Consider the following 20,156-nt stretch of genomic DNA (forward strand, 5'->3'; position numbering starts at 1 on the left):
AGTGTGTGTTTGGATTAAAAAAGTTTATAATTAAAGTTAAGATTTAACCAAGATTAGCAAATTAAAGTTAGAAAAAATGTCTATAACTTTAATGTAATTTATGTTTGGATATTTTTTTTTATAAATCAGTTGAACAAATTAAAAATTGTTTGGATGATTGATTCAAAAGTCAGTTAAGATATATAATGACAAAAATGGGTATAAATTTTGTTGTCTATATTTTTGTGACCAATTTGATATTTTTAAGAAAACAAATCATAAACTTTAGATTGCATTTAAAAAGTTAGACTTAAAATATCTAAGATAAATTAATTGTTTTAAAATCAAAATTTTTAAACAGAGCATGAATGAAATGATAAATTATAGTCTATATATAATTAAAATTTAATAAATAGTGTAATTTGATCTTCTTTAAAAAAATTAAACTTTAAATTTAAATTTAAAAAAACAATATATATATAAAATGAGGTGTTAAGTATTAACTATTAACTATTATTTATAATATTAGATTACTTTTGCAGAAGCACCAGTAGATCGGTCTCAACCTCGCCAAATGCTATATTTCACCAACACCACCTTCTTTGACCTTATCTGCAACATTTTCATAGACATCACCTTCACCGTTGACAACATGTTCCTTCTCTTCTCCAACTTACCTTGTCTTCTCCATGCAAATTAGCTTTGCCATGCTTTAGGGTATCTCCATTTGTGCCAAAAACACCATGAGCACTGGTTCAGTTGACAAAAGATTGAACAGCAACAACAATGGTGAGCATAATCTCTAGTCAGATTTGCGGCGAGGGATTAGACGGCGGCGAGCACACTCATGAAAAGTAGAGACTTGTGAAGGCAGAGGAGAAGAAATCATGCCACTCATGAATGAAGAGGGAGAAGACAGCACTGTGAATCAGAGCGAGCAACACATTGCACACACGATGGAGATCAGGTCTTAGCGGCGATGGCAGTTGTAGCTGTGATCTCTCGTTAGATCCAACAAGCTTGGGAGAGTGAAGGGCGAGCCAGAGCAACCATAGGAACGGCAATGACGATGATCTGAGTAGAGAGCAAGCAATTGAAGAGAGAGAATAAAAAATTTAAAAAGCATTTAATGCTCCAACTACATATCTGGACACCCAACGCTGATGGAAAAGCTAGGTGGTTGAACTTTGACAAATACGTTGGTTTGGACCCTAATTAAGGTTGATTATTTTTTGTTATCCAAATATGATAGATGAAGCTTTTAAGATCCCAACTTAAGTTTGGTCCCTCCTAATTTAAGTTAAGATTTAATTCAAACATGCTCTTAATCTTTCCAAGGAGAAGTCCCCTCACATATAAGCATATTTTAATGTAATAATTTAAATGTAATATCATTTTCATAATTTATAGCCAATGAAACTAGCAGGCAATCTACGTAGTATTACATAGTGGATTCTAGGATAACCTATAAAAAATATTTTTCATGTCCTTGTATTTTGTTCATCTAATATACAACAAAATACAATTTATCAGTTTAATCAAACAATTTGTTGCTAAGATTAGTAAATGCCTAATAATCTAATTAATACTCCAAATGCAAGAGATCAAAATAAAGTTACGGTCAATTAGAGCGAGGACAGGATAAGATTAGTAGTTGAGGGTTCCAATTATATATAAGTAGTCACTCAATCTAACATTTACAAAATACAAAACATGGGGAAAATGCACAACTAACACATGAGTTGCCATAAAGTTGTATTAATTAGCCAAATAAATTTCAGTGGAGGATAATTTATTGCACAGCCATGCATGCCAGCCAGGATTTATTCTCGTTCCCATATAACATGAGAATGGAACAAAGGACAATAAAGACAAAGGAATTGAAGTTGACACACTGATTCGCAGAGGAGGAATCGGTTCCATTGTGCGGCGAACGCGTGCAAAGCTGGAAACCCCTCATTGCCAGTTTCGCTCCCAGACTTTGACTTTCATTGTGAAAATGAACTAACCAATAATCTAATGGCACTTCGGTCATTTCACTTTACTTCTCGACTTTGCCCCTGTCGTTCTCCTCCTGCCAAGTGCCAAATGTGACCCTTCCCACCAACCGGAGCAGCGTTTTCACATGTCTTTGTCCTTTTTGGTAATTACACGTCCACTGCCTCTTTGTTTCCGTTGCTATATATTCTCCTCAGTCCCGCTCTCCTACGGACCTCGTCTTCTTTCTTCCTTTCCTTCTCTCGGCTTCTGTGATCCCTTGTTTTTTCCCATTTCGTAGTGAATCACCTGGAAAGGTAAAATTCTGTCAGTTTTCATACTTCCATTCCCTGATTTGATTCTTCTCCTGTGAGATTTTTGTCAATTTTTTAGTTGCTGTTGACTCCGGTCTCTGGTGTTACGTTAGAACCGGCCATTCTGGTTAAGTTTCGCTTCACCAGTTCATCTTAAGAAAATGGATTATCTAGTCCTTAGTAATTGATGGTTTTGGTTCTGATTTGTTCTATAATCTGCGGATCCGTGCCCCCATTTTTTTTAACGTTGTTAGTTATTTCAGCTGTCCGTTTCTATGCTTAATTCAATGCTGTTCGGTATCAGCTTTTGTTGTTTGGCTTTTCTTATGTGAAGCTGGTTGATTACGGATCTACTAGAATTCATGTTTGATTTATAGAGATCGCCAGCAATTCGTTTGTGATTCTCCGATTTGAGCTAGATCTACAAATATTGCGTTCGTAAGACTGATCGCCAGTAGTCAACCTATAGTCATCCTGAAAGCTAATGATAAAAGTATCAACTTTTGCATTCATGTATTAGATCTGGTTTCTCCTAATCTCTTTTTATGGCTACTGGAAGAAAACAAGTTGGATTGTTTTTATTTTCCGGAGTTGCTTTCATTTGGTATAGATCTCGCACCGACCTTTGAGTCTAATACGTTTGAATACGTCATTCTAGTTTCCACCCAGTTGGAACGTAGTGACACTTTGTTCTGCTCACCAGTCTTTTGGTAGTCTGTATCAATCATGCTTGAACTATTCGTGAATCTTCAATGCAAACAAAACGCATGGAGACTGCTTGAAATCGTGCCTCAGTGGATGTTTTTCTATTGTTATCGCTTAGTATAAGATTATGCGAGACAGAATGGAATTTGCAGCTTGGTTCTGTTTGGGAGGAAAATGTTTGCTCACGGAAATTTTATACACTTTTGTATTGTTCAATGATATATTTATTATTTGTTGAATTTTTAAGATAGGGATTGCTAAGACTTGCTTCCTCTTTCATTATGATGAAATAGTTGTAAATTGCAATATAGACCTTAGTATGATGTGGTACTACTTCAAGGCAAGTGCTTCGTATGAAAGTTGTTATTGCTGTATCATTGTGTTTTTACCTATCCATTTGAGCCTGTTTTATATAGGTTATTAAAAGAGGAAAAATGGTGAAGATTTGCTGCATTGGTGCTGGATATGTCGGGGGACCTACCATGGCTGTCATTGCACTTAAGTGCCCCTCCATTGAAGTGGCTGTCGTTGATATCTCTGTATCCCGTATTGCAGCCTGGAACAGCGACCAGCTTCCTATCTATGAGCCAGGCCTTGACGATGTTGTAAAGCAATGCCGTGGCAAGAACCTGTTCTTCAGCACTGATGTGGAAAAACATGTCTACGAAGCTGATATTGTGTTTGTCTCAGTTAACACCCCAACCAAAACTAGGGGTCTTGGAGCTGGGAAAGCAGCAGACTTGACATACTGGGAGAGTGCTGCTCGCATGATTGCTGATGTCTCAAAATCTGACAAAATCGTGGTTGAAAAATCTACTGTCCCAGTCAAAACTGCGGAGGCCATTGAGAAAATCCTTACCCACAATGGCAAGGGGATTAAATTCCAGATTCTATCTAACCCAGAATTCCTTGCTGAGGGAACTGCCATCCAAGATCTTTTCAAACCAGACCGAGTGCTCATTGGTGGTCGGGAGACTCCCGAAGGACAAAAGGCCATCCAAGCATTGAAGGATGTTTATGCTCAATGGGTTCCTGAGGATCGAATTCTTACCACAAATCTCTGGTCTGCAGAGCTGTCTAAGCTTGCTGCTAATGCCTTCTTGGCCCAGAGAATTTCGTCTGTCAATGCCATGTCAGCACTCTGTGAGGCCACTGGTGCAAATGTCAAACAGGTGTCCTTTGCTGTTGGTACAGACACAAGGATTGGGCCCAAGTTCCTTAATGCTAGTGTTGGCTTTGGTGGATCCTGCTTCCAGAAAGACATCTTGAACCTTGTTTACATCTGTGAGTGCAATGGCCTTCCAGAGGTGGCAGAGTACTGGAAACAAGTCATTAAGATCAATGACTATCAGAAGAGCCGTTTCGTGAACCGTGTTGTTTCCTCCATGTTCAACACAGTTGCTAACAAGAAGATTGCCATTCTGGGATTTGCCTTCAAAAAAGATACCGGGGACACTCGTGAGACCCCGGCCATTGACGTTTGCAAGGGACTGCTGGGTGACAAAGCTCGCCTGAGCATATATGATCCACAAGTTACTGAAGAGCAAATCCAGAGGGATCTCACAATGAACAAGTTTGATTGGGACCATCCCATCCACTTGCAGCCCATGAGCCCTTCCACGGTGAAGCAAGTCAGTGTGGTTTGGGATGCCTACGCGGCAACAAAGGATGCACATGCTCTTTGCATTCTGACTGAGTGGGATGAGTTCAAGACTCTTGATTATCAGAAGATATATGACAACATGCAGAAGCCAGCCTTTGTGTTCGATGGCAGGAACATTGTGGATTTGGATAAGTTGCGTGAGATTGGCTTCATCGTTTACTCCATTGGTAAGCCACTGGACCCATGGCTTAAGGACATGCCAGCAGTGGCTTGAAACAGGATCATTTGATTAAGGGGAGGCGTTCCCACTCAGTCTGATTCTTTATTATTTCCACAAGAGTTTTTCTTTTGGTCCTTTTTTTTTTCTTTCCCTTTGTAGTTGGCACAAAATGGGTAAAAAAAAAAATCAGGGAAAGTAAAAAGGCTTTATGTTTTGCCTTGCTTTTTGTAACCCATTTCATTATTATCTGGATGTTATGAATTTACTAGGGAAACTTGTTTTTATTTGATAAATCCGCTGTTGTTATCTATTGTTGTAATTTTGAAAACCACATATTCACCCCGCGAGAATCGCATTGTGCTTGCGCCCCATCAATATATCTAAGAAAAAACGAGGTTCGTGACTCGAAATGTAGTAGATCATTCAAATTGTCAGACGTGGCGCCATTTGCTTGGGCCAGCTTGCAAAGGGGATTGGATTTTTTTTTTTTTGGATTAAAAAAACCAACTTGCAAAGTAGGATTACAATATGATTCATTTGTGATGGTTGTGTACTAGTACATTCCAAGAAAATATACATGGGTCGAATCTTAGGGAGTAAATATAATAAATTTTATAATGTGCTCCTTGTACGTTCCAAGAAAATATGCATGGGACACATTAATCTTTGAGAAAATTATACAGAGTGCATTCCCTAAGATTCAATTTCTCAAGAAATTATACGTAAAGAATTACAGTGAGATTCTACTTTGCATAAAGAATTACACTTTGTTGGCATTACATTGTACTCTCTCTATTAAAAAATATAAAATATTTTTTGAAAGTTAGATTTTAAAAAATGTAAGGCAATTTTAATCTTTCGAAATGTAATTCTTGTTTTTTTTAAATGGCACTATTGATAATAATTTTATATTCATTGTAGTGTGTTTAATAGAGGTAAATATAAAAAAATAAGGCTAGTTTAGAAGTAGATAACTACTTTATTGAAACATGAGATTTGTTTAAAAATGCCTTATACTTTTAAACGGAGGTAGTATATAATATATTCTACATTCATTTATAATTAATTACAACGTAATTCTTTATGTATATTTTCTTGCATTGTATATATTCTACTTTGCAAGAAAATGTATTTTCTTGGAGAAAATTAATTACAAGTCCTCGACGGATTTTTCTCTAAAAAAAATACAAGGGTGAAATTCTCTTTCTGGACTACGGAAAAATCTCCCCGAGCCCATGTCTGAGGCAGTTGGATCAACCGATAGTTGTTGATTCTCCATTGCTGGGCCTCCATCTCTTACACAAAAGGTCGACCTTGGTTCCGTTTCAACACGAACTGCTACAGTGCTATTCAATCTTCATCACGGAGTCGGAAACAGTGCAAACAGTGCATCTTCATCTTCCTTTCCTCTACATGATTCTGTCCCCTCCATCCACTGCCTCTCTATGAAATTGAAAATCCAATGGACTACACCACTGTGCCTGGATTGCAGCCAAATCCAACGCCAGCGCCCCTGTCTTCTTACCCACAATCTGTAGCCACTTATTTTCCTGCATCCTGTCCTCCCCATTATCAATTATACCTTCAAAACCCTAATCCTTCTTCTGTAGACCCTCAACCTCAATCTTCTATTGCGACTCAAGAATTTCACTGTGGCACGGCCGCGGAATCTGGGGTGAACCCTCCTGCTGTTCCTTCCTATGCCCCCTTGGCCTCCAATTTAGTTGGCCATCTGACTCATGAAGCCCATGCTGATTACTCGTATGCTCACAACCCTATTGCAGATTCGAGTTCCGGATACTATTTTGACCCAAATGTTCTGAATTGGGCTGCTAGGGAGGCCGTTAGGCAGTTCGGGGCAGACCCGCTTGGCTATGGAGCTGTATGTTCTTTTCTTTCTTCATTCCTTTAAATTTTCATGCTGTGTTTATTGTGGTGGCGTGAGATGGATTGAGGTAATCGATAATTAATGTCTTAAAATTTGGAAGGGATGACTATACTGTTTGAGGTTTGGATTGTAAATGAAGGATAGATGAAGCTATGTTCTGGTTTCAAGTTTATGTGCTGGAGCCTGACACTACGTGAAGCAGCTTGTAATTATCTAAAATTGATTGACAACACTTGAATATTTTTTTAACTGGTTAGCTGAAGTATTGGGAACATGTATTTCTAAAGCTATATCTCTTAGTGGTTAATAAGTTGCCTATCCTTGGTTTATGACATTTAGTTAATGATTTATGCCAGTTGATATGTTTCTAATGATGAATAATTTGAAATTTGCTGTGTCCTTGATGAGATCCAGAGTAAGTGCATGGTCATTTTGAGTGGCGTGTGAGGAGACCAAATGATGCTGATTCTAAGCTAAAATGCTAAAAAACATAGGGCATTGTTTATTCTTCTTGCACACCACTCAATCTCACCTCGCACTGGATCCATTTCCGTCCTTGGTATGTGCCATGCAATAAATGTTCTGGCCTAAATTCTTAAAACCACTTCTTGAATTTAGGAAGGTTGATTAGTAAGAGAATCTTGAGGATAACATAGCTTCTTTCAAATGAGCCTTTTGATATAATTTGCTGAGCTATTTCAATTTCAGAATTCATGGAGCACTTGAGCAAATTCCTAATTGTTTCTCTGTGATCCTTGAAGCTAAGGAAAACAATGTTTTCTATTCAAATCTTTTCTTTTTGAACTGAGCTTCAATTTAAAAATTTTAAACTAAAAATTGTTGCCAATTTGAATGTATGGAGTTTTACTACTTTGACTTTACTTTATCTGCCTCTCCCACCCCTTTTTTTTACAACGGTCATCTTTTGATATATTTTTAAGATTTAAACTTCTAACTAAAACTATATTTCATAATTCAGACTATTCATTAATTAGTGACGCACATGCTTTTCCTGTTTCCCAATTCCTATTTTTTAGAATTTCATCTCAATGGATGCTTCATTTGTTTTGGCCATAATGAAGTTAAAAACGTATGAATCTGTTCAAAGTTTGTCACCTTGGCACGATGGATCAAATCATGTTTGCTGTAGATGTGGAGTACATGTTATTTTTCTTAATTACGTACTTATGCAATGAGTGATTGAGAAAGGAAACAATGCGTGCTCCTATTTTGTTGAGAGGGAGTTGAAACGTGGTTTACAAGTACACTTGGATATTCAACGTGTTGATTTGTTTACTGTTGGAACTCTGCATGGAAAGGAATGGAATGATGATTGCCCCTATCTCATCTCATGTGTTATTGCATTGTGTATTATTATGAGTAGGCTATCCCCGTGGCTTCAACTGGATCAGAGCAATTATCTACTGCAAATACTAACTCCGCATGGTGGGCCAACACAACAACTCAACCTCATGGAAATGGGGCATGGAAGAAACGCCCAAAGAAACCAAAAACTAAGGTTGTCCAATCTGCATATTGTGAAGTTTGCAAGATAGATTGTACCAGCAAGGATGTTCTGGACCAGCATAAGTTAGGAAAGAAGCACAAGAAGAACTTGGAGAAACTAAAAGAAGCATTAAGGCCACCACAAGTTCCCGTTTCACCCGCAGCATCATCTAATCCAGTGATAGGACCTCAACCGGCAGCATCTAATCCAGTGATAGTACCTCAAGCGGTGGGGGTGAAGAGCAAATCTGGTGGTAAGGGTAAAAGGAAAGCGATTGAAACACCAGAAGATTTGGAGAAAAAGAAAAAGAAGGTTCTTGAAGGTGGGGCAGCCGCAGAAGCAGTTAAAATCTGTACAATATGTAATGTGGTCTGTAATAGCGAGACGGTATTTAATTATCATCTTGCAGGGCAAAAGCATGCTGCTATGATGAAGAAACAAGCTTCTTAACATAAGTAAAAGCGAGCTGATTACAATTTTTTGAGTTACATTGTTTAGTCATATTGATCTAGCAAAATCCAACGTTGCTTGTTTCATAGTATTGTTTAGTTTCATATGAAGAGAGTTGGAACAGAGACAACTGAAGTGGCAGCTAACACATCATGCGTGCGGTTGTGCCGAGTATGAAGAACCAATATAATGCCAGAGTTGTGCAGAAAGATTGTTTGGGATTTCAATCCCCAGTTGATGTTTAGAATTTCTAATGTAATCTGGGTTTTGCCCTCTTTTCTACCAAACAAAAGACAAGAAGAAAAAGCCACAGGGTTTGACGCACCTTTTCTTTATTTGTTCTTTTGAAATGGGGATTTGGGCTTCAAAACAATTGCCCTACTTTCATGTCCCTAATAAAAGAATTTTGCATGAAGATATTAAATGCCCCACATAACACACGGACGTTTAATTTGCAACTCAGGAACTTGGATGCATTTTCGGTAGTGTTTCTGATGCATTATCCTGATGATTATCGTTGTTGCGTTAGTTTTCATTTTCACGTTCTCCGGTCACGTACGAGATGGCCATCTTAGTCGACAACGGAATCCATTCTAAACTTTTTACTCTGGCTTTATATAATGATATATTTTTTTACCAAAAATTTTTCAATATAAAATTTATAATAAGAGTTCTATTTATAATCCATTAATAGCATATTTCAGCACTCATGCGTTAAAATGTTTCCATGCAGTGATATCCTGCCACGAGTATCTCTATACTCATCACATATCAATTAACACGACTTATATAGTGATATCCCACCACATGAGGATCTCTATATTCATCATATCAATTAACACACTTAGGAGCAAAATTCACCATATATTTTACTTTTATCGTGCATCTGCAGCCAATAGAAAGAACTTTATTTCAGTTCTGGTGCCACACAGAAACAAGAAAAAGAAGGATGCAGGCTTATTGGCGCTGAAAAACATAGCCGCAGTTATGTTCAAATGCCGCTACTCTGGAGTCTTCCCAAGGCTTTATTTATTTTCAGGGGAAATATGATAAACCGAAAGCCGTGATCACCAGGGCCATGAGAGGAGCACCCATATTTTTGCTGCTAGGTATGATGATATGAAGACATCCATCTTCTAAGGTAATGGGACTGGATCAATGTTCCATATATCTCGGGCGTATTCGTGAATCGTGCGGTCACTGCTAAACTTGTGAGAGCCTGCTGTATTCAATATTGACATTCGTGTCCATGTCTGCATCCACACGATTCAGGTGTTAATGCCACACATTCACATGAAATAACACAGTCTAATGTGGTACTTGATAATTCCTAAGAAAAGCTGACTCATGAAGGGCCAAATCTGGGCAATATATAATCCATGCCTAAAGAGTAAACGTGTAAAACTACCCTGGATTATTTAATGTCAAGAAAAGTAGAATGAGCCATGCATATGAAATACCAAATATAATCAAGTGATGTACGCCTTGCATGACATGATAAAAACATAAATGAAAGCACGAAAATATAATTTGGGCGTGTGATTAACAAACATGGAGTTAGCTCACGCTCCCCTGGGTCGTGAACATCTCATGAACTCTAGAGTACAGCGGAGTTTATCAGCACGTGAATAAAAAAAAAAAAAAAAAAATTCATGAACTCACTCTTTGATCTCGATATGCCTCATTGACCTTTTCTTGGCATTCTATGTAGCTGGGGAAGTCCTTTCCCACAAGGAAATAATCCGCGCGGCCAAACCCTTCATTTCCTTCTAACGATCCCATCAATTCATCATAGTTGTGATGCCCAAAAGCACCACTTCTGACGAATTCTTTAACTTCTTCAAATCTTGGATCAGGCACAAACTACATCAAAAGGCCAGCTAAGGTTATAAAGGAAACAACACGCTTTCAGGATTTCACCAACAAAAAATTTGTGCAAAACCACTTATCAGGATTTTCTATTTTGAAAAAAGAAAATCTGACAATGACTAAAACATAAAACTTGTAGGGAGGATCGTGTTTTGCTCCAAACATAATGGCATCAAGAATATCAACAGTACAGAGTACAATGGCTCACCAGGTAGGCATTGGATAAGTAACAGTATAAGACTAACCTTTCCCTCAGCTCTTTCTTTCCGAAGTCCAGCAATTTCATGAGCCTTGGCACCAAAGAGGAAGAAGTTGTCTGCTCCAACTTCTTCCCTTATTTCAACGTTGGCCCCATCCAATGTTCCAATCAGTAAGCAGCCATTCATGGCAAATTTCATGTTGCTTGTTCCACTGGCCTCCATTCCAGCAGTACTAAAGATGGAGGTAAACAGGAAGGACTAGGTTAGACACCGTGGCTAGAGATCAAAGAAATAGTGATATTAACTATAATGTCCCACCATTTGGAGATTACTTCTACAGCTCCATTCTTGGTCGAATTAAATAGATTCACAGAACACAATGTGATACTGATATACATTGTCCTAACATCCAAAAATAGTTTGACTCACAAAACTCAATGCGATACTAATACACATTGTCCTTGTATCGCAAGAACCGTTTCTCTTGAGTTATTTAAAAGTTTGGCATCAACTAACAGGATAACTTTGCAACAATATGTAATTCATGAATTCTCTGATTAGGAAGGTTGGAAAGGTTTAAATGCATTTTCAGAAGGCACATATCTTAACTGTAGCATATCTTGCGGTATGACATTTATATACAGCTCCTCTTGGATACTTTGCATATGGGTTTGATAAGGGAATCACTTTACCTGATGCGAAAAGAGATTGCCCAGCTCTACTACATGTATTAGCTTTAAAGGGCTATATGCTTTTATGTTTTTTTAGCTATTTCGTGTTTGAGGCTGTCCTATCCTACAAGCTGTTCTTTCTTTTCTCTCTATCAATATTTTTCCTTATATAGATATATATATATATATATATATATCATTAACAAAAGGTGCTTATCAGCTTATGCTTATGAGGAAAAACAACCACTTCAAGCTTTAAGCTGGGATCTATAAAAATGGCAGAGACTGGTAAGCCTGACCATAAATCCAATAAAGAAGCAACCAGCAAAAGAATAGAATTTATATCTATATATATAACCAAATATAGCAAATAAAACTACCTGATATGTTGTGACAATTCACTTGCAGGAATAAGGATCTCAGCAACACTGACATTGTAATCAGGGACAAAAACAACCTGAATAATCACGAATAAATGAATGATATAATATTATAAATGATATAATAAGCAGAAAAATGACTAAACAAAGAACAATGAGAAATATTTATAGTATTTATGACTAAAAATATTTCACTTCGACGAGAACCATTTTATCATAGATATTTTAGCATACCACCAAGGTCTAAAAAGATAAGTGCATATTAGACAATAAAATACAGAGTTCTTAAGCAAAACTTGCAAATCATTCACGTAAATTCTCTCCTAATTTTTACAATTTAATCAATGAAAAAGAACAGTTTTACCTGTAAAAGTAGCATATTAGATAACTGGGATGTTGACAAGCTTTATTTTTTATAAGAAAATTTCAAATGTCTTATTGAAAAACTATATCAAGGTTGACAAGTAACTTCTCGCAAGTTTACATGCAAAGCTTTCCATGGATTGTCATTATTTAAGTGGCATTACTAGTAATGAAAGTTTCCAAGAAGAATAAAAGGCTTCAAAACAATATAAAGACTTTGCTGCAAGTTCATAAACATTTTATCAGATACAGCCGTACAGGCATCATAGAAACAAGAAGCAATGCAACAAATCCACCTAAAATATATAGTGTCAAGTGTTAATTGGCAATTTGGCCAAAAAAAAAAAGGGTTAATTGGCAAAGCTACTAGGATCTTTATTAACTCCATCTGTAATTTTTTCCCCAAAAGATTGAGGTCCATAATCATTTAAGAGAATTATATTGTAGACCAAGTTAAAAGAAAAATGTGATTTATCCTAAGGTGGAAGCTGATATCAAAGATGAGAGTGGAAGGACTAATGATGAAGCTCAAGATTGCCATAAAGGCACCTCGAAACTGCATTAGCCAAAAGAAAAATTTGCTGAATAAGATTTCAAATTAATTGGCGTACTGTCATGAATACACAGTTCATGAAATGTTTTGAGACTTTAATTGGCTCTTCCTTTTCATTTTTTTCCCTTTATCTTTGGGTAATTTACATGTGGGCCTCGGACTGCCACATATAATGGGCTTCCGCTAGCAAGATTTTATTCTCATTAAGGTACAATCAAGTTTGTCTGTGACTTTGCACATTCATTATAAATTCACAGTACAACAGCAAAGTGCTTGTAAACCATCAGAATCAAACAGATGACCCAGCAGAAACCTGAGAACCATTTACCAAGTTTAATATCAGTATGTTACCCTGTAGCAGCTTAATATGACAATGTTAAATGGATTAGCTGTTGAAGAAGTACAAAAACGAAAAAAGAACTCTCAAAAAAGAAAGTCATTTTTACCTTAAGAAGATCTCCTATTTCAGGATCATGATTTATTGTAGCTCCAACATCTGTGATAAATTTCACAATTCTCTTGGCCTGCACATATGTAGCAAATGCCTTTCCCCCAAAGATACAAACTCGAGGAACAAATTTTGCATTCCTTTCAGCAGCACTCATTTCTTTCATCATCTTGTAGCGGTAAACAATTCCCAGAATGTTCAACAACTGTCGCTTATATTCATGGATTCTCTTTACCTAAATAAGTCCATTCAGTTGGACAAAAGCTACAGTTATAAACTATAAACTGTTGATACAAGCAACAACAGTGCAGGGAGACAGGGACAGCTTCAAAATTTAAAAAAGTTGGCTATGAATAGCTTGTACAAATGCACACTTAGCATATGGCATTATTCAATCCCATTAATCCAGTTGAATTAATCCATTAAGCTGACAAAAACTTCAAAGGGCTGCCAAAGATTTTAGCTGTAACGTTTCAGATATAGACAATCATGATACACCTTTTAAATCCTTTACTTCCTCATTGAGGTTCTACACCACGTTTAAAACTTAGCCCAATCAAAAGTGGATGTGCAAGAAAGAAAAATTCTAAGACAGCATCAGACCTGGATGTCAAACATTGCATCAGGACTGACAGAATACCCTGTTTTTTGTCTGAGAAATTCAACAACCTTCATCTTGTTACTCCTCTTTGCTTCCCTCCACTGGATCTGCATATCCTCATTATCTGCAAACTAAATACATGCCACTAATCTGCTCAGCATGAATTATCAACACTAAGAAATCAAATTGAATAGAACATTAACTGACTTTGAAGATGCAGGAAATACACAACAGGGGTAAATAGTGAACCATGGCATACTAATTTCAAGGTGTACTACAAATTACAATCCATATAAAATGCAGACTCCTTCAGCTGAAGAAGCAGTGAACACCAATTTTAGAGTCACGCCTAATATATATGTTAAGGAAGCTCAATAATATCAGGCACACCCTAGAATCAGTAGGAATTTATATACAATTAATGAGTTAGATATTTGATATGCTTTGGCGGAACATATATTTTCATTTGAAATTGTTGTATTCAAGGATATTTGGTGGTGCAGGGTAGATACATTTAGAAGACTACTAGAAGTAGCCACAATTCTTGATTTTCTGTTGTTTACTCTGAAAAAATCTGCATTTAAGGATTTCAATTCCTAATTTCAATTCTTAGGTTTGAAACTTCTAAGCAGATTAGAAAATTTGGGCATGTCTTACGTATTAAAATTTCTCATTGAATGTTCACCAAAAAAAAAAAAAATTGCTCATTTAATTTATTGAAAATACTCCAGTGCAAAAATGGGCATGATTTTAAAGTGTAATATGTTTTTGAGTCTCCTTTATATATATATAGATCCTTGATCTCTTGAGCTGGACTTCCTATAGCTCTGATCCAATTTCATCTTGCTCTTTCAATCCTATCAACATTAGGCCAAAGGAAAAAAAGCCATATACATGGTATTCTCAATTCAATTTGGTGAGTTGATCAAAATTGTATACAAGCATTTTAGAAGCATCATGGAAAAAAAGAGGTTGAAACCAACAACTAAAAAGTAATATCTATGTTTCAATTTCACAACCATAAGATTCATAATTGTACCAAAGAGAAAGATTAGATAATTACTTTTCGTAGTTCAGCCAACTTTTCAGTATTTAACACCCAATCTTCTGTTCCTAGCCACTCAGTTATTATGTTGCTCAAATTTGGATTGCAAAACCTGATCCATCTTCTTGGTGTGACCCCGTTGGTCTTGTTTTGGAATTTCTCAGGCCACAACTGTGCAAGTGCAGAGGTCAATGATACGGAAAACAATTCATTTTGGTCTCATCATAAATCCAAACTTTAAGAAAAGAAGGAATTGCTGGAAAAAGTTTGTAGGACTGGTAAGAAAGGAAGATAAAAAAGTGGGAAGTCATATTTATGGAAAAAGCAATATGTGATTGTTTAAAAGTGGCTAAGATGGAAATAACTGCTTCTATGCTTTTTCCATAATTATAAAAATCTTAAGTTCGTAATTAACCTGAACAAAGAAAATGGATAAGAGCATAATTAGAAAAACCTCCCTCAACCAAACCACTCAATGGCGAAGCCATTTGACATATTCACCTTATAAAATGAATTGAATACTTCATCCTTCACAATTTCACTATGTATCTCTGCAACCCCATTCACTGCATGACCGCCCACAACACAAAGATTAGCCATATGGACCAATTTTGGTGGTTCAGGTAGTGGCTCTGGCAACTGCTCCTCCTCATCCTCAGTGTGACTTTCGTCTGTTCCATCCATTTTACCAGTTGCCGCTGCTGCTTCTTCCTCCTCTTCCTCCTCCTCTTCTTTTCCATCTTCTTCTGCATCCTGAAGCCCTTCACTAGAAATAGCAACAGCCTCCTTGGGTTTAATAAATAAATCTGCATATTCTGCAGGTAATTCAACATTTTCAAGAATCCTCATTTCCTTCAATTTTTTCTCTAATAAGTTTAAATCTGCTGTGCCATATTCAGCAATTATTGTCTGACTCAGCTGCAAAGAATGAACATCAGAAACAAGTTAATGGCCAAACTCTAAAGTAAGAGTTCTATGGAGATATTTCAATATTACCTCTTCATCAATCATTTCTATGATCTCAACATGGCGAGGAAGTAATTTCTGCATGAGGTCCAAGCTCCACTTCTCCAATGCCTCTGGCAGAACAGTATGATTTGTATATGCTACAGTCCTTGATCATTGTGGCAGATAACAAGCTTTCAATCAATAAAATAATATTTGGTAAAAGAAATGCAGAAAGAAAAATGAACCATTACGTTACCTTTGAGTAATATTCCAAGCATCCTTCCAGCTTAAACCTTTTACATCTATCAAGATTCTCATTAGCTCTGGGATGCACAGGGTCGGGTGAGTATCATTCATCTGCACTGCAACCTTTTCAGGAAATTGTTCCCAATTCACAGTTGTTCCTGATCTTCTCTCAAATCGTGCAATTATGTCTTGGAGAGAAGCTGAACACAAAGTATATTGTTGCTTTAAACGAAGGATCTTGCCTTCTATTGATTCATCACCAGGGTAGAGTATATAACATATCTGCATTTGCAACAGAACAATATAAAAAATGTAGTTTCATTTCCCATTAACATTTTAAAGAAGTAGCAACTAACTAGTTTGAAGAGGACATAGCCTCCAAGGTTCCATGGATCATTAGATAGAGACTTACTAAATAGTGAAGATATAATCTAAGAAAGCTATACGTTTACTGTCAGTTGGCTGAGCAACTTAGATGCTATCATGATATACATTACTCATTCAAACACTTCTACCAGATTCAAGTTTAATTACCTTTTCTGAAAGAAGTTATTTAATAAAATATAACAGACTGTGAAATATAGTAACAGACCACATGAAATATAGTTACACATGGTAAATGCATCCAAAGTACCTTTTCAGCATTTGCTAGAGCCTCATATGCTTCAGTGTGCTTGCCAGCATTGAAAGCATATAAATCAAAATCTTCTGATGCAGTCTTTGCAGACCAAAGTCTCAGGTTGATTGTGGATTTAGTTTTATATCCAGGGATTGGAACATCATGTGCAACAGCTTTTATATCTTCTCCCCCAATCCAATGTTTTTTCCCATCTGCTCCTGGAACGACCTTGCCATAAAACTTTACAGGATACGAGACATCATTTCTGACAATCTCCCAGGGATTGCCCATCTGTGAGAAAAGGTTTCAAGTAAGGAAAATGTTAAGAGTATGAAAAGGCCTAAAGTTAATATGTTAAAGTCTGATATATGACATGACAAATTGTTGATCAGTACTCATGCAAACCTCAAGCCAACTTTCAGCAACTTCCTCCTGTCCATCCTTGGTAATCAGCTGTTTAAATAAGCCATACTTGTATCTAAGTCCATATCCCCATGCTGGGTAATTCAAGGTTGCCAAGGAGTCCAAAAAACACGAGGCCAACCTCCCAAGACCCCCATTTCCAAGTGCAGCATCTGGCTCCTAATATAATCATCCAAAAAGGATAATAACTCCACTAGAGAAAGTGCACCAAAATATTAAAGAAATAGTAGTAGACTTCTCTCGTTGCTTTGGTGGTAGAGAAGTGGCAACATGTACAGTCTTGAAACGTCTCAAAGAAAAGAAGCAGGAAAAGGAACATGATAAGACAATGCAGCACGTCTCCCAGCCGTTGAAACTGTAGTGTGTATTTTCTCGAAAGTTTGAAGAACTCCTTTGCAAAAGAATTCTCATCCATGGTGAAGACTGTAATGCTTATTTGCAGTACAGATATTTCGTTACACTTGCTTCAGCTATTATTATGTTGAGCTTCACTTTAACACATTATATTACCTATTGTTGGACCTCAAAATTTCAAATATATATATATATATGGAATTTGATGAGCATTTTTAACAGTCAGAGCAAGACATTGAATTATTATAATAATGTAGCTCCTATCATTCTCCACTCGTGTGAACAATGACCAAACCAACAACATAGTAGATGACTTCAAAATGAACCTTGTCTGTCTCATAAGTGAGAATCGCAAGGTGCTGTAAATTTATATGATTTTTCATACAAGGTTCTGAAGCTTTTATGTTAGCCTTACCCCATGAAGGTGAAATTAGGAAAACGGTCGATTGGATGCTGAGATGCTTTGCATTAGACAGACAATGACTCAAGCCAACAAATACAGAAAACACAAAATGGCACTATAAAATTTAAACAAAGACATGTTTTAAGACAGGAAATATCTCACGTGGCATGCCACATCTTCTAATTTATGACCAAACTTGCTCAATGCCTCTGCATAGGGACCAGTGAGCTCTAGATTTCCAATTGCATTAAGCAAAGCTCTACCCTGAAAGATAGAATGATACATAAAACAAGTTTTAAATATGAAAAATGTTTTGAACGGTTGTCAAAATATTCTTACGGTTAAAGTCCTCACAAACCTGAAGAAATTCCATTGAAAGGTAATATGCCTGCTTAACGTTTAGATTGTCATAGTAATCATAAGTAGCATTCCAGTTTATTATGAGCGCATCCCGCACACTCTGTGCAGTTGCAAAGAAAGCCTTCGGAAGTTCAAATTTCTCAGGAGAAAACATTGGAGTGAACTCTGCATGGTATTTGATACTCGAGGCAATAGACTCAGCGTCTTGTGTCATTGGGATGAGGGTGGTTGAAGCAGCTTCTAAAACAATCCACAAATAGTAACGATTAATGAGATCACTCTAAACCCTATATAATTGTCAGTAACACGCAAAAGTGAGGATTAATCTCTATCAAAATGCTTCCATGTCATCTCTAGTTCCCACACCCAATTAAATATACAGAAACCAAAAAAAAAAATTGAAAATAGCTGTCCTTCGCTTGGACAAAGTTTATCTTGTGTAGGGACTGCTTCTTGACTACAGTATACCACATCTCCAGCAACAAAACACATTACCATGTCATCACAAAAAAAAGATCCAAACCTATGAACTGCTAAGTAACATGCCATGGCTCATTGCAACAATAAGCCAGCTTACTAAGATGATTCTCAACAACCAATCCTACAACTACATCCCTGGAGCAGCTTTGGACACCACCGAATGTGTTGGATAAGAACTTGAAGGTTGAAAATTGAGATATCAAGATAGAGCAGAACTTATGATGCGTTCCTGACAGGCTACTAAGATTTCAATCTTTTTTCTATGATAACAAGGTAAAATGTAGGAAGAGAAAGTATGGCATACCGTGTCATAAAATCCATGCAAAAGTTTAAAAAAGTCATAGTCTAAAGATTCACTGTGAAATAAATGTTTCTAGAATTTTGAAACGAGCAAATACAAAATTCCAGTGGAATAAAAAAGGATGAGATCACTCGAATTGTATAACCATTCATTATCCCTACGGCTTACGTATTAACTATCAAGCAACCAAAGCTGAGACTAAAACAATAGGATCAAAAGTCAAAACCTAATCTGCAGATGGACTAAACATCAGAGATCTGAATCATCAAAAATCCTTAGAAAATTCAGGCTAGAGAGAGGGGAAAAAAAAATTCAGACCTTGCCCAGGATCCTTCAGTGTCTGCGCTGCCTCACTACTGGAGACATTCTTCACCAAAAAAGACCTCCTCAGATACCGTGACTTCACCGTCCTTCCGATCAGCAACAGCCTCGATTTGGAGCATTTGGAGGTGAGGCCGATAAGTCCAGAAATGGAATTGCAACGAGAAAATGCATCCGTTCTGGTTGGATTCACAGGTAACTGCAATGTCGCCATTGCTATTTCTATCTGAGATCACAGTGAGGCTACTGTGAGAGCGAGAGAGTTTTATTATCTTCAGAAACGAATTCGGTTTCTCTTTCCAATGAAGTTGGCGTTGAAAAATGGAAAATGTCGAATCACGAGCCCTCGAACCCCATTATCAAAATTCAAAGCCAACGCAAAGGCTTCCGTCCAAAGAAGATTTTGTTGCGTGTTATCACATCTTCATGCAGCCTCTGTAACTGGACTGCTGGTTCTTTATACTGGGTGCCACGTGACGCGTCACCGCTATGCTTTCCCTTTCTTAGTACTGTCAGCCTGTGACTCTTTGCTCTTCTTACTTTGATTTCGCCCGGCATACATTAATGTGTAAATTTACGTTTTTTTTCCCCTCCATTATTATATACTAGGAAAAATTGCTCAAAAGTCCTCCCTCACCAATTTAATTGTGCACAAGGACCTGATTTGTCCCTGGTAAAGGACGTTAATCAGTGAATGGAGGACCTTTTGAGCAAGTTTCCCTATACTATGTATAATAGCAGTTAAATGCACAATTAACATGATAAATTTTGGTACGTGAATCTGGAGCCATTTGTTTTATTATTTTTTCAAGTTGCACACCAAGAAATGGAGGACACGGATGCTTTGTCTGGTCAAGCTATTCCGTTTTACGTGGCACTTGTCTCATGACTGGTGACACACCAGTGTGCCGCACTTTGTTTTGGTTAA

General features: G+C 37.0%; 3 protein-coding genes across 3 annotated transcripts; 2 read left to right on the forward strand and 1 right to left on the reverse strand.

Moving 5' to 3' along the window:
- Nucleotides 1-2,126: 2,126 nt before the first annotated feature.
- Nucleotides 2,127-5,091, forward strand: LOC129306177 (UDP-glucose 6-dehydrogenase 1). Its single transcript, XM_054946605.1, has 2 exons — nt 2,127-2,273; nt 3,392-5,091. The coding sequence occupies exon 2, from the start codon at nt 3,410-3,412 to the stop codon at nt 4,850-4,852; it is 1,443 nt and encodes a 480-aa protein (XP_054802580.1). The 5' UTR covers nt 2,127-2,273; nt 3,392-3,409; the 3' UTR covers nt 4,853-5,091.
- Nucleotides 5,092-6,040: 949 nt separating this feature from the next.
- LOC129304874 (uncharacterized) lies at nt 6,041-8,681 on the forward strand. The gene is made up of 2 exons (XM_054944703.1): nt 6,041-6,680; nt 8,071-8,681. Exons 1-2 carry the CDS (start codon nt 6,261-6,263, stop codon nt 8,641-8,643), a joined length of 993 nt encoding a protein of 330 aa, XP_054800678.1. The 5' UTR covers nt 6,041-6,260; the 3' UTR covers nt 8,644-8,681.
- Nucleotides 8,682-9,428: 747 nt separating this feature from the next.
- On the reverse strand, nt 9,429-19,763 carry LOC129304873 (alpha-1,4 glucan phosphorylase L isozyme, chloroplastic/amyloplastic). The gene is made up of 15 exons (XM_054944702.1): nt 19,226-19,763; nt 18,125-18,366; nt 17,929-18,030; nt 16,992-17,168; nt 16,602-16,877; nt 15,978-16,249; nt 15,770-15,887; nt 15,275-15,691; nt 14,792-14,944; nt 13,731-13,859; nt 13,126-13,362; nt 11,764-11,840; nt 10,758-10,944; nt 10,306-10,506; nt 9,429-9,896 (listed from the first exon to the last, which is right to left on the reverse strand). The coding sequence occupies exons 1-15, from the start codon at nt 19,440-19,442 to the stop codon at nt 9,780-9,782; spliced, it is 2,922 nt and encodes a 973-aa protein (XP_054800677.1). The 5' UTR covers nt 19,443-19,763; the 3' UTR covers nt 9,429-9,779.
- Between the last annotated feature and the right edge of the window lie 393 nt (nt 19,764-20,156).

This window comes from Prosopis cineraria, unplaced genomic scaffold (genome assembly GCF_029017545.1).
Source record: "Prosopis cineraria cultivar Desert tree isolate PC_DT_omini unplaced genomic scaffold, ASM2901754v1 PC3, whole genome shotgun sequence".
Lineage (NCBI taxonomy): Eukaryota > Viridiplantae > Streptophyta > Magnoliopsida > Fabales > Fabaceae > Prosopis > Prosopis cineraria.